Source organism: Kogia breviceps, chromosome 12 (assembly GCF_026419965.1).
Source record: "Kogia breviceps isolate mKogBre1 chromosome 12, mKogBre1 haplotype 1, whole genome shotgun sequence".
Taxonomy (NCBI): Eukaryota; Metazoa; Chordata; class Mammalia; order Artiodactyla; family Physeteridae; genus Kogia; species Kogia breviceps.
This window is the reverse complement of record NC_081321.1, coordinates 82,897,943-82,913,058: the sequence shown is the minus strand read 5'-3', so window position 1 is coordinate 82,913,058 and position 15,116 is coordinate 82,897,943. Positions and strand designations below refer to the sequence as shown.

General features: G+C 37.5%; 1 protein-coding gene across 2 annotated transcripts in view; it reads right to left on the bottom strand.

The window, feature by feature from the left end:
• Window positions 1-608: 608 nt before the first annotated feature.
• The window catches only part of NR1H4 (nuclear receptor subfamily 1 group H member 4), a 75,490-nt gene continuing 60,982 nt past the window's right edge, over window positions 609-15,116 (bottom strand). The window contains exons 9-11 of one of the 2 annotated variants that reach the window (XM_067008322.1): window positions 12,977-13,123; window positions 5,045-5,158; window positions 609-3,297 (exon numbers count right to left, since the gene is read on the bottom strand). In XM_067008322.1, the coding sequence (XP_066864423.1) occupies window positions 3,059-3,297; window positions 5,045-5,158; window positions 12,977-13,123 (500 nt within the window). In that variant the 3' untranslated portion in view covers window positions 609-3,058. The remainder of the gene's footprint in view (window positions 3,298-5,044; window positions 5,159-12,976; window positions 13,124-15,116) is intronic. The other variant, XM_059081969.2, reaches the window with a different exon arrangement.

Here is a 15,116-nt window from a genome sequence, read left to right as displayed (position 1 = left end):
TCATCTGACTAAACATCTCTACCAAATACAGAAGAGTCTCTTATATAACCTTTGAATATTGAATTATGATTTTTTTTCCCCACAGCTCTTCAAGAATTCTCTATTGCTTGAAGTTTACTATAGTTGTTGGAGAAATTTTTTTCTTTTGATTGGTTTATTAGTTGTTTTGTTCTGCATTTTGTAGTTTCTGCTGTTGTTTTTAATACTTTGACATTATTGACTATCAATCTATGGATTGTGCCTTGTATGAACTGCTGGATGAAATTTTGGGACAATGGAAATCTTGATTCATTCACAATTAAACTACTCATTCAGCAGATGATCTGAGAGCCAACTACATTAAAAACAAGACTAAGTTCTATTATAAAGGAATGTTATTGATTTACATTAACAAATATCTGTAATTCAATGATATAAAATTATATGATAACAGTTGTGATTAATACTAAAATATCTATATAGTGAGTTGAATAGTGTTCCCTCCGTATAATTCATGTCCACCTGGAACCTCAGAATGTGCCCTTATTTGGAAATAAGATATTTGCAGATGATTCCCTCTTCAGGTTTGTTAATTTGCTAGTATGGCTCACAGAACTCAGGAAAGCAGTTCACTTACCATTACCAGTTTATTATAAAGGTTACATCTCAGGAACAGTCAAATGGAAGAGACATAGGGCATAGGGAGGAGGGCATGGAGCTTCCATGCTCTGGCACATCACCCTCCTGGTACCTCGATGTGTTCACCAACCCAGAAGCTCTCCAAATCTCATCATTTAGGGTTTCTGTTTTTTTTAACTGGAAGTTCCATTACATAGACATGAATGATTAAATCATCGGACATTGCTAATTGACCTCGATCTCTGGGTTCCTTTCCCCTCTCTGGAGGTTGAGGAATGGGACTGAGAGTTCTAACCCTCTAATCACATGGCTGGTTCCTCTGGCAGCTGTCCCCCATCCTGAAGCATCTAGGGGCCCACCAAGAGTCACTTTTTTTTTTTTTTGGCCACGCTAAGTGGCATGTGGTATCTTAGTTCCCCAACCAGGGATCAAACCCATGCCCCCTGCAGTGGAAACGCAGAGCCCTAACCACTGGACCACCAGGGAGTTCCCAAGAGTCACCTTATTAGCATAAACTCAGGTATGGTTGAAAGGGTCTTGTTATGAATAATGAAAGATGCTCCTATTGCTCAGGAAATGCCAAGCGTTTTAGAAGCTCTCTGTCAGAAACTGGGGACAAAGACCAAATATATATTTCTCATTATATCACAATTCATTTTCCACATAAGAAGCATTATTACTTGCTAATTATAAGGTCTTAACTACTTGCATAAATCCAGACCTAGAGGATTAACTCCTAGCTCTGTCTACAGTGCCCCCTTAGTTCCCGCTCATTTCCCACCACCTTCCCCACAGATGCCTTATGATCTGGAAACCCCAAACTACACTCAGTTCCCCAAACTGGACCTACTCCCTCAGGCATTCAGAAATTTACTTCTCTGTCTTAAATGTCCTTTCCTTACCACCCTCTTCCCTGGTGAGTCTGCAATTTCCCATTTGCTCTTCATTCATCAGCTAAATCCCTTTAGTTGGTGGGTACTGAGATCTTCATTTTGCAGTGGTGAAACTGTGGCTTACAAAGGTACTGTGCACCCTCCCTCTCTTGCCCAGGTTACTTGTGGTCTTTTAACATCTGCACAACTCCCTTTTCTCCCTTCTTTTGCTCCTGCCACCCCTTTCACCTTGAATCCCCTCCCCTCTTACCCTGACCCATGGAGTCCTGACTATCCTTCCAAGCCCAGGGGAAATGCCACCTCCTCCTTGAGATTTTCCCAGGTGAGCCCGCGGCACTTTGCTCTTCTTTGTAAGCCCCTCCAGGCAGTTACTGTGTTTTAATCATCTTTGTATCTCCTATGGAAATTTGCAACAATATCTTACTTAGTGGGGACTCAAGTCTTTTTTGTTGTAGCAAATGGAATCCAACTAATGTTAGCCCCAGCTCACTCCCTTTTCTACTGACTAGCCATTTTTAGGACTTCAGGCTTGCCCTAATATTTTAATAGAAAACCTCTTTGCTTGCTAAGCAAGCTCCATTTTGGCTGATTTCAGGAGAAAGGGACATAAAAGCCCATTACTTACAGGTGTTTTATTGTATTCACCAAAGGAAAATGGGGAGAAGAATGCAACAGTATAACAATGAAGGAAGGAAATGAACTAATTCCTGCGTTGGGGGAAGTATACAACAGCTGTGCACCCAGCTGAAGGAGTGTTTTCCAAAAACAAAACAAACAAAAAATTATTAATTATATGCACTAAAGCCAATAGTGAACACTTTAAAGAGACTAACTGGAATGTCCCATCACTGGAGTTATCTGCGGACTCTGAATTTGTAAATGCTGCCTCAAGACCCTAACTAAGGAAAGAGATTGCTTGAGAGAATGTTTTATGTGAGAATAATTAACTTTTCTGTATGCTATTCTCTTTGAACTTCAAAGAATATGAAATGATCAGGGGGCTATGGCAAATGAATGAATATTCACCAGGGCTTCTAGGGATGAGAAAAGCACAATTTATGTCCCAAGAGTTTACCTTTTTGGAAATTACCCCCTCAGATTCAATAGGATGCTATTCATCACTTAAAGAAATAAGTTGTATATTTTTCAAATTTTGTTCCCAAAGAAAAGCCTGTTGCCATTATGTTCAGTTTATTGCCCAAATGGAACAAAACCTTTTAATAAAATATATGCAGTAAGGTAGGATGAAGAGCACAATGAGATTTTCCCTATTTCAACAGATAGACTTGAAGTAATGATTAATTTAATTAGGCAAACAGGGCATACAAATTTGAATAAAAGATTCCCTGAAGCCTTGTAGAATACAATGTAGAGAAAGTATTTCAACCTAGCCCCACATTTACAATTGTGGAGGTTATATAACCACCACATAAATATTGATGAGAATTCTTGCATAAAGCCAGGTACAAATGAAATAAAGGAAAGTTATATATAGGATTTATATTATGAGGAAAATGAAGAGCTAGACCCTGCCCCTGCAATGCCCATCACTGCACATCCCAGATTTCACAGAGAAGCGGGGTAAACTTGTGGTCATTCACTCTCCATGACATAAGCATCTCTGCGTGGTGATGGTTGAATGTCCGCAGCTCAGTCAGGCGACCCAGAAGACAAGCAAAATGTTGAGGATTTTCAGGCTGATGAATCTTACACAACTTTTGTAGCACATCAAGCAGTGGTTCCTGAAGCTTCTCTACTGCCTCTCTGTCCTTTATGTATTGTCTGTCTGTTTAGAAGTTTAAAATAAAATGACAACAAAGTGGAAAAGTAATAATTTGGCATAATTACAGTAATGTTAATGTTTTTGAAGTGTAAGTTATAACTGTACACTTAAAATGTACAAATTAAGTGTTCAAATTGATGAATTTTTACACACATACTTAGACTCATGTAATCACAACTAGATCAAGCTATAAGACCTTTACTGCCCCTCAGAGACCTCCCTAAATTCTCCTTCCAATCAATGTGTACCAGAAAGACTCCATACTGAATCTATTCCTTTAGCTCTAACCCTTGTGCTCTGTTGCTGTGCTTAGTCATGCTGGCTCTGTGCCTTTTGTGAAAGAATGTTGCCTAGAGCCTGAAACATACAAGATATCCCATTCTCAAGGTTCTGACCTTTAAAGGTATAACACTTTTCCATTCATATAGAGATAAAAAGTTGCAGAACAGAGAATAACATTTATCTTGTTGGAGGTTTATAGGAACATTGTGACCACACATACTTGAACAGCTGCAAGAACAAAGGATTCCAGCATCAAGAAGTTTGCAGCAACCAGCCATACCTTCCGTCTCCCCTTTTAGTAGAAAAGAACCCTGAATTCTAACTCGGGTAAGATGGTTCTTTGGGACACTAGTCCACCATCTTCTCAGTCTGCTGGCTTTCCAAATAAAGTTGCTGTTCCTGGTTCCAACACCTCATCTCTTGATTTATTGGCCCATCATGCAGGGAGCAGTACCAGGTTGGACTAGGTAATAAACGCATTCAAGATAAACTCTGATGGACGTAAGTATCATTTCTGGTGGGTATATTCTGGAATTGCTGGGTTATAGGGTATAAATGTGTGTAACTTTAGTATGTACCACTGAAAAGTTTTTCTTTTTTAAATTATAATTTCTTATGGTAAAACACTAACAATGAGCTTCTGCCTCAGTATCATGTATAAAAGTGGTTTAAGGCTATCACTGTAATTAAGCTTTACAAATAATGAACATGGCATCACTTACTCCCAAATAATTAATCAAAAATATAGACAAATTTTATGTACAAAGGTATTCATTTCAACGTTGTTTAAAACAACAGCAACAACAAATCTGGAAACATCCTGAATATCAAAGCATGGTAACAACTGAGTAAATGACTGTACATCATACAATAGAATGTGATGTACATATTCCAAGAAACTTTTACCAATATAATTATTTAATGACATAGGAAAAGTACACTTAAAGACAGTATGTTCTTTATTATGTTAAAAGTATATAATTTATGTCCTTGCTCAAACTTCAACCCCTTAAAAAAGCCTTCCCTGACCACTGATTATAACAGTATTTTGCTGCCACTTTCTTTCCTTATACCCACATCTTTATATTTTTTGTAGTATTACCACCTCCTGAAAATTATTTGTTTTCATTTCTTTATTTACTGTCTTTCTCACCCTACTAGAATGTAAGCTCCATGTGGCTGTATCCTGCCTGTTTCTTCGCTGCTATATCCCACAATGTCTAGAAACATATTTAGTGCATATAAGGTGTTCAAAATGAAATTACTGAATGAATGAGTATGATGTTTAGAAAAAGGCTGAGAACAACTACAATGAAATGTTAACGATGGTTCAATTTGACTGGTGGAATTATATGCCATTTTACTTTCTCTTTATGTTTTTTATCCAAGATTTTCTTTAATATTACTACTATACTTGAGGGGAAAACCAACAAATGGCATAAAAATAAAACTGTAACATTGAAATTACCTGGAGAGAGAATAACAATTGCTGTAAGCAGAGCATACTCTTCTTGAGTCATTTTCAATTCTGCAACACTTTTATAAAAACTAAACATAGGTGTTATATATTCATCAGAGATACCTATGGGAGAAAGTTGAAAAATTTCAGAGGCATAGTAAAATTTTCGAATGACTGAAAAGTGTAAAATTATAAACATTATATATATACATACATGTTAATATTTATACCCATATGCAGACATTTGATAAATGTCCCAGCCACATTTAAATAATGACTATATATTAAATGTCCCAGCCAGAGGTGAGGCATTGCAAAGAAGATCAGTTAAAATCCTGAAAATATAACCTAATCAGCGATTGTATGTCTTTGATTTTGGCAGTGCCTTTGTTTTAGTCACTACTGTGTAAAAATAAATGATAATGTTCTCGAATTGCCAAAACAATCTCTGAACTTCACCATGTTCTAGATGGGCTTTAGTTCATCTTTTTAACATTACTATCTATAATCAAGACTTAGACAGCATCTTAACCAACAAAAAATTATTGTTCTTCAGTCCAGAAATATAAACTCTACTTAATACATTGGCTAGAATTCTTATCAGAGTTCTGATCTCTCTCTGAAGTACCAAACCTGTTAATCCATTGCCTATTAGACAATGGTACTTGGCCCTTCTCTTCAAACTCAGTGTGTCCAAAATCAAAGACACCATGTATAGAACTAAATTCCCCATCTTCCTCCAAATCCACTCCTTTCCTGATGTTCCCATTTTCAGTGATTGGTATCCTCACCCATCCAATTGTCACCACCTGACAACCAAGATTCAGCCTTCCTCTAACTCAGTCCAGTGCCTGGATTGAGTCAAGTCCTGCGTATTTGAACAGCTAACTCTCACTTGGTGCTCCCTCCCCTCTTCACTGCATCTGGTTGACCTAGTTTAAGTCTTTTTTTCTTTTCATCTGGATTACTCCAATTGCCTCCTTACTGGTCTTCCTGTCTTCAGTGTGGTCCTCTTTAAACCATTCTAGAATCACCTTTCTAAAATTCAAACCACACCCTGTTTCCCCAATTCTTACAAACCTTCAAAAACTCTCCATGGCTTTTGGCATAAATGTTCTTCCTTTTTACATAGGAAACTCCTGGACCCATCCCCTGCCTCTCCCACCACCCAATACTCACCCACATGATAGCAATAGGAGTTCACATGTACTGAGTACTCATTATGTACTAGGCACTGTTCTAAGCACTTCTTATGCTAGAACTCATTTAAGCTTTCTAACACCCCATGAGATAGGTACAGAGAGGTTATGTAACTTGACCAAAGACACACAGCTGGTGAGAAGTAGAACCAGGATTCAAACCAAAGCTAGTAGGCTCCAGAGTCCTGGCTCTTAGTTGTGACTAAGGGGTGCTATCTTTCTATCACACAGCCTATACTCCAGCCATGTTCAGGCACTTGGAGTTCCCTAAACAATTCTTATTGCCCAGTTTTGTACATGTTCTCTCTACTTGGAATATCTTCCTTCTCCTTTATAACTTACTCCTCTTCATAATTTAAGATTCCTTTGTGCCACTTCCTCCAATCATTCAACAGCTATTAGTTTGGTGCCTGTTCTCTGCATGGCTCCACTCCAGAAAAGCTTTGACTGGGGAATTGTGCAGACAGAAAAAAAAAAGAAAAAAAAAAAGATGTGTTGTGACTTATGGATGAATTAAGATGAGAATGAGTTTCCCAGAATTGCTCCACACTAGAACAGACTACTCTATTCCATCCCAAACCCGACCTAAAAGCCTTAGAGCTTCAGTTGAAACACACCAGAATAAAGTTGGATTCCAGATGTTAAAGAGTATAATTATCATCTAATATTAAACTTCACAGGATCAGAAAGCCTGAATCCTCACCTTTAGATGAATCTAAAGAATCTTCTCAAACAGAATCCTTGGCCTTTCTCTCTTTAGTCAAAGTAGCACACTTTCTTCTCCTTTGACGTTTAATCGACCCCAGGTGGCTCTCTTAACGACGGTGTCTTTGTTGAGCAACTTGGGGATGACACCATGTGGAAGATTGCCCTCTATCCAGCTGTTACAGACTGAACTGAATACCCATGACCAAACTAGATACAACTTAAAATGCAGAGGGTTGGAGTATGTGAGGCTGGGACTACTAGTCCCGGTTTCCAACAAACACAGTGGTTAGGAGGTAGTAAGCCTGAGTTTAAAAGCTGACCTATGACTTGATCTCGGGCACATTACTTAAACTCTTTAAGCCTCAGTTTCCTCATCTGTGAAATGTGAGTTATATCAGTAGTATTATATGAGATAATAAATGTAGACTTCTTAGCACCATGCCTGGCTCGTAGTAAACCCTCAATAAATGTTAGAGCAAATAATCATAAAAAGAACTATTAATGTTGTTATTCAGGAGAATTGGGTCAACACATTAGTTCCATCTTAACCTTCGATTAAGCTCATGTACTTTTGTGTTTACAAAGCTACATTTTTGTTTTTGTTTTGTTTTTGCATTCTGCAGTTTGCTAGGGATGAATACAAATTTGCTGATCAGTGATTTGCCTCAGTATTTTTCTAAGTATTAAAGCTAAGCTAAGGGCTTCCCTGGTGCCGCAGTGGTTGAGAGTCTGCCTGCCGATGCAGGGGACACAGGTTCGTGCCCCGGTCCGGGAAGATCCCACATGCCGCGGAGCGGCTGGGCCCGTGAGCCATGGCCGCTGAGCCTGCGCGTCCGGAGCCTGTGCTCCGCAACGGGAGAGGCCACAACAGTGAGAGGCCCGCATACCGCAAAAAAAAAAATAAATTAAAGCTAAGCTAAGATCTGTATTTGTTAAGAAAGCTATTGTTTTTCATCTTCAAAAAACGGCAGTTTTCAATAGTTGGGTATTACACCCGTTAATTGTGGTTACCTAAAATAATAATTCACGACTGTGTCATTATTTTAAATAGTATATAAGGGTTTGGAAATAAGATTAAAGGCAACAGATTTGAAAATATTTATGAAATCATCTTTGACTACCTAATTTTCTATTTTATTTGATTTTCTAAATCCTCTCTCACCCGCCAAAGATGATACCTCCATTAGCTATTTAATTGCAATTTATAATTTTTGGAAAAAAACAACAGGTTAAAATGTTTATTACAACTGTTTGTCTTGTGCATGTTGTAAAGAACAACAGTGAATATAGAGAAAATGTAGAAAATAAATAATAGAAGAGTTAAAAAAAAAGTATTTTCCTACAGGATAGATAAAATATAAACCTGCTTTTGGAATTAGAGTCAATAATCAGAATTAATCACACCAACATAAACAAAGGGGTGTTTTAAGAGTTTATGAGCCAGCAATTTCTAACATAAGAAATGTAACAATAGCATCATCCTGAAGGGGCAGTCTTTTCCTGCTTTCCTGTTTACTCCTCCTTTCTGAAACTGACTCTTAAGTCCAATTAGTTGATTTTTGGTCACAAGAGGGGGCTATTTTCTAACTTAATCACAAAGACTACCATGGAAATGTTCAGCTGCAAAAAACCATTGTTTCTGCTCCTCTGTTTCTTGTTTGCCTTAAAAAAAAAAAAGAGGTCTGTGATTGATAAATTAATTGTCCAGTGATAAGAAATATTGTCTGAGAGAATAACCATGTGATAGAATTAACACTATGCTCTTTTAAGTTATTTTAATTGGGGACAAAAATAAAGCCAAGGTGTGTATGTGTGTGTATTATACACACGTGCACATATACAAGGCATCCTTGTTCGGCTAGGACACCCTACCCATGTTTCAGGGCCAAGTTCAAATTTTGCTTTCTCTGTGGAGCTTTACCTGTCACGGTGAAGCAGAATTAGTTGCTCCCTTCTCTATGTTCAATTCTATTGCACCTCTCACAATTCTTATCTCTCCCTCTCATTAGAGTGTGAAATGTCACATACAGTTTATGAGAGCAGGAGTCAACTGCGGTATTCCCAATGCCTGGCAGACTGCCTGACCAATAAAGATGTTTCTTACTCCTCTCTGTATCCTTAGTAACTAGCATCCTGCTGGAGACAGAGTAGGAGATTAATAAATGCTTGTTAAATTAGGCAATGTTATGTTTTGTTTGTTCCTCGCGATGAAGGTTACATAGCTGTGAGATGTGCTAGGGGAAAGGGTGCCATTCAGACAATGGAAACATTCTCTTGGCGCTAAGAGATTGGACCTTGGCCTCTGTTTCAATTGCTAACCTCCACTCAGTGAGTCATTTGTACCATACTGTTGGCCTTGAGTAAAAAGCTGCCATCACATTAGCAACTCAAAAAATAACTGCTTTCAGTGTAAAATATTTAAGATATTCAATAAATAACATACTTTCCAGTAGTCCTACTGGCAAAAATTTATCTTAGGATAATGATGCTTAAGAGTTGCCAGGATTTGGACTGTCAAGTTCCAGATTCATCTCAGCCAAATTCACCAATTTTTGTGTGCCTCATCTGTGCCAGGAACTGTGATGGGGCTGGGAATAGTCCTCAAACAGTTTACAGATTAATGGAGAAGGCAGATACATAAATAAATACATAATGTCCTAAACTGGACAAGTACAGAAAGCTTGGGAAATACTGCTGAGGGGCAATGGAAATACTGACGCTTTTATTACTTTAATAATCTCTTTTACTTTGAAGAGGTTTCTTCCTATAATTTGACTCCCAAATTTGTCCATGCCAAAATTACTGTGTGACAACTTTTTTTTTTTTTTTTTTTTTTTTGCGGTACGCGGGCCTCTCACTGTTGTGGCCTCTCCTGTTGCGGAGCACAGGCTCCGGACGCGCAGGCGCAGCGGCCATGGCTCACGGGCCCAGCCGGTCCGCGGCACGTGGGATCTTCCCGGACCGGGGCACGAACCCGCGTCCCCTGCATCGGCAGGCGGACTCTCAACCACTGCGCCACCAGGGAAGCCCACTGTGTGACAACTTTAAAAAGCAACATGAGAGTTGCTAAGAATTCTAATTCTTAAATTAAACTTTCTCATAAATATTGTCATTTGTTTCTGTACATTTCCAACCTTTCTTTCAAAGACTTTCTATGAACGGATAATCAGCTTATATGGGCTTCATTAGAGAATTTAGTTCTTATTGTTTTCATTTTGCACAAGTTGCCAAGGTTAAAGCAGCAAAATCATATATATTTAAAGAGCAGAAAAAATAAGCACAATATACTATGTACAGTATATTTTACTATCTACTACAACTTCATCACTCTAATAAGCATCTCTCCTTCCTCTGACCTCATTGTCTTTATTCATTTTATCAAAAGCGATTTCAAATTGCTAGCTGCTGCTTATGCTTTCTCACTCAGCCAAAAGGCAGGAACCATATCTTACTGGGTCTGAATATTCCCTACCAGCTGACAGTTGGGCAAATATTATATCTTAGCAAGTGACAGGTGCAATGTGTAGAAATAGTACTAGGCTTTGAGTAGAACACCTGTGTTCACTTCCTGGCAGTCTACTGATGTATGACCTTGGGCAGGTCACCTAGCCTATCGAAGCCTGTTTCCCCATCTATAAAATAGGAGCCTAGCACTCACATTTAGGGGCCATTGGAAATACTAAGGAGATGATGCAAACCATTGTAAAATCACAAGGTATACTTTCACCCTGATAAACACTACTGAATTGAATATTTCACTCATGTCTGTTGTGGGGAATCAAAAAAGGCCGAAAAATACTATAAATTTCAGAGGTTATTTGTATTTGAAGTGAACATAGAACAAGTTGTTCTGTTAAGTCTGTGAGAAGTTATTGCTAATTTCCTTAATGCTACAATGTAAACTCATTCAGTGTTAGCAAACCCTTTTCAGTTCTATCATGTTTTATGGTATCATATGATTATTCCTACATTTATTATAAATTCCAGCTTATAAATGAATTTTGCATAATACCACATTAGGAATAAAAAAATTGATGCACTAGAATTATATAGAGACAACTCAGCCACAGGTTGTATCAGATATGTGTTCTGAAGCCTCAATTAATATAAATAAACCCTGTAACCCTCACTAAGTAAATGTGTCTCAGGAGACAGTATCTTTGTATATATGATGGGATTTGATAAAAGCAAACAGAAGAGTATGAATTTGAAGAACAAGAAAAGAAATTTCACATGATGTTCTTTAAAGAGTTCTGTAGGCTTAAACAGGGTAACTTTGAAATGTTATGTTATTCTGGAATTAAATGTACAGTAGAAATAAGAATGTGTTATATTTATATAAAAGTAAAAAGTTATTCTGAAAGGTCATCTTGCAAGATCAGGTTTTTCTGTGGTGTGGGGAAGAGGCAATGTTCTGAAAATCCACTGGGAGAAGCAAATTCATAAATATTAATAAATGGAAGCATCATTATACATAATAAAATATGAAGCAGCATGTGAATTTGGATGGTTTTTATTGTCACAATATGTGGTTGAAGTTTGGGTAAAGTATCTTATTATGACCTGGAGGCATGCATTTTATTCATACAGATTGTGTTCTGGAAAACTTCATTCTTGAACTCTTTTGAAACTTGCAGTTTCACAAGTTCTGAAACTTATGTTCTCAAGCAAGGTTTTTTCTTTTTGATCACTACATATTTTTAACCTGCAAGACCCTCATGTTTTCTCACCTAGTTATTGCACTGGTCTCTTAATACAGACGTGCCTCTTGTCTCAATTCCTCCAAACCTTCCTTCACATTACTGCTAGAAAGATCTTCCACAGTACTGCTATGGTCATATCATATTTGCTCAGAATATTACCAAGAATCCCCATTAGATAAGAACTAAAGCTACTTTTGTGGCATTTGCCGTCCTTAATAATCTAGTACTCACTACATTTTCAGCTCCACAAATATTATTTTCCAGCAGTATCAAGGTATTTGTGAGTCCTATACACAGATGCTCTCTCATTTCTCCACATCTTTGCACCTGCGATTTCTATATTATTATGTTAAAATGGCTATATCTCTTGGAATGCCTTTCTCAGACTTTTGTGGCTTGACAAGTTCTTAATCATCCTCCATGGTTCAATTGTCAACTTTGTATGCCTTTTGTGACTCACCAAGTAGATTCACAGGAAGGCAGGCACGTCTTTACGCTTCAATTTCATTTTACATACACATTCCTTATAGTCCCTATTACACTGCACATTGATTTAGAATCACTTGCTTGTACACCTTCCCCACTAGTCTGTGAGTTCCTGGAGGACAAAGACCATCCATTGTCATCTCCATACCCTCTCTGTCACAGTATTCCTCCATAGTAAGTTAAATTGTGTTATTCATTCATTATTTCATTTTTATCTCTTGAGAGGCAGTAGAGTATAGTGGTTAATATATATGGCTTCTGAAGTCAGGCTTCATGTCTGTCTCTGGAAAAGTTATTTAACCACTCTCTGTCTCAGTTTTCTCATCTATAAAATGGGAATAATACCAGACCTTATAGGATTTTTGTGAGGATTTGATGAACTAATACATATTAAGTATTCAGAACAGTGTCTGAAACCTAATAAATGATGTATAAATGTTGCTATTAGTATTATTTCTTATTTTGGTTTGCATCGAGATGGATAATAGTTTGATACATAGTCATTCATACCTAAGGATTTTGAATAAATGAATCTTTTTCTAGACTTAATAATCCCAGCTCCTTTATGCTATTTTAAAAATCAGACTAATATTCCAATCTTTAAAAAATTTCTCCTTTGGTCCTTCATCTTAATGCAGTGAAAAGAGTATTTTTGGTATTTTGCTATTACAACAAGAATTTTTGAACCAAGTCACTAAATTCTCATCTATTCTTTTTAGTGTCATTCTCTATGCTAGTCACAATGGGCATATAACTGCATAAGGTAGGCTAGAGGCCTGCCTTCGTGGGATGTACAAATTCTTACTTGCAGGAACAAACTTTTTACCATTAGCCAAATTACTTACCGCTCTTTCGAATTCTCTCTTCCAATAGGTCAGCATGTCCAGCTGGAAGTTTCTTACTGAAAATCTCAGCGGAACGGAGAAACATAGCTTCAACTGCCGACCCTTTCAGCAAAGCAATCTGATCTTCATGGTCCAATGTCTGAAACCCTGAGTGAAGATTGATAATCAAATCAGTATCAAAAATTGTGAATGTTGTATAACAATATTTCATCATCACCATCATCCCCATGGATAAAACCTTTCCATAAAGTGATTTTGTAATTGTTTTAAGATTGAGCAGTTAAATTGAGTCAATAAGTATCTATTATACTCCCCCCAACAGAAGCTGACTTTTATCTTCATTGAGCAGGATTTATTTAACAAGTCCAGACTAAAGAGGATATCAAGTCCATACTGAATATGTATACTTATATACTATGGAAGACAGGCTGATTCAGCTGAAATATTGGAGATAAAGTAGATTCTCTTTGAGCCATTATTTTAGTCATATCTCGTCACATCAGAGAGGGTCAGAGAAGATCAACTCTGCAGAATGGAAGCATCCACAAGCCAGAAAACATTTTACATGTATTCAGAGGTTTAAATGAATATTTGGCCAACTCGTGAGTCTTTAATCAACGTGAAGAATGAGTAGCATTCCAGCCTGCCCACCAAAAAACCAATCAGGGCCATGCTGAGGTATCTGCTCTGAGCTCAGCGCCGCGCATGTGGGGTAGGGAAAATCAGAGACATATGGGAAAAAACTGATGAGCTGAAGAAATATAACACTGCCCAGAAAATCCAAAGTCCTTATGCAGGCATATATGCTATAGACCCCAGCGGCCTCTCTGACCTCACTTTCTCCTTCATCACCTCCTCCTCAGTTATTGTGTTCCAGCCACACAGACACACACAAGTCTGATTTTGCCTCAGGGTTTATGCTCTTCCCCAGCTATCCCCATGCCCCACTCCCTCCGTGCATGCAGGCCTCTGCTTCAAGGTGACCCTACCTAAAATAGCACTCACTAGTCCCTACCTGCTTTATTTTCATTCATAAAACTTACTACTGCCTGACATGATATTATAAGTTTAGTTGCTTATTAGTTAATTATCTGCCACCCCTCCTGGAGTATAAACTTCTTGGGGACAGAGACTTTGCCTGGTTTATTCACTTTTGTATCCCAAGTGCCTGGCATATAGTAGGTATCCAAGAATTGTTAGTTGAATAATGACTCTTCAGCAAGTTAATAATGACTAAATGAATGAATGGGAAACAAACACAAATTTACATGCATATATATATGTACACACAGACACATAGACACACAAAACACAAATAGAGATAAACTAATGCCACCAGGGTCTAAATGCCCTAGAAAAACATTAAATAACAATGGAGTTCAGAGAAGAGAGTAATGCTAAGGATTAAAAGTCACTACCTTGATGGTAGGCATTCAAAAATACTTGCTCAATGAATAAATGAATGAATTAAATAACTGAAAACAGAGCAAGAGTCCATTAATGGTGATTACTTAAATAAATTATGGTAGATCCATAGGAGAGCAGTATAAAATAAGGTCTGTAAAATCAGACTGCCTAGAATAAAATTCTGTCTCTGACGCTTACTATCTTTGCGGTTTTGGGAAACGTACTCGATCTCTTAGTGTCTCAGTTTCCTCATCTCCAAAATAGGGATTATAAAAGCACCCACCCCTTAGGATTGGCAGAAGTATTAATGAGGCAATCATATTAAATGCTTAGTACAGTTCTTGACATACAGCAAATACTTAAATAATGTTAACTACCATTTTTACAATGGAATACTATGTAACTGTTAAAAGCATGAGGCTGATTTACATATATGGGAAGATGTTAAAGAAAAAAAGATACCCCGAAACAAATATGTACTATATAATCTCACTTACATGTTTAAAAAAAAATCTATGTATGTGTATGTGTGTATAGATTAAAATATATGAAAGAAATCAAACCAGACTTCTGTCAATAGTTGCCTAGAATAAAGATGATACAGATGGCTGTGAAGGGGACTTTAACTTTCTGGTCCATAAATGTCTGCATTGTTTGAATTGCATGATTGAATTACTTACATTGGGTACCAATTTATTTGGGGTTTTTGTATACAAAACTTTAAAAATGGGGT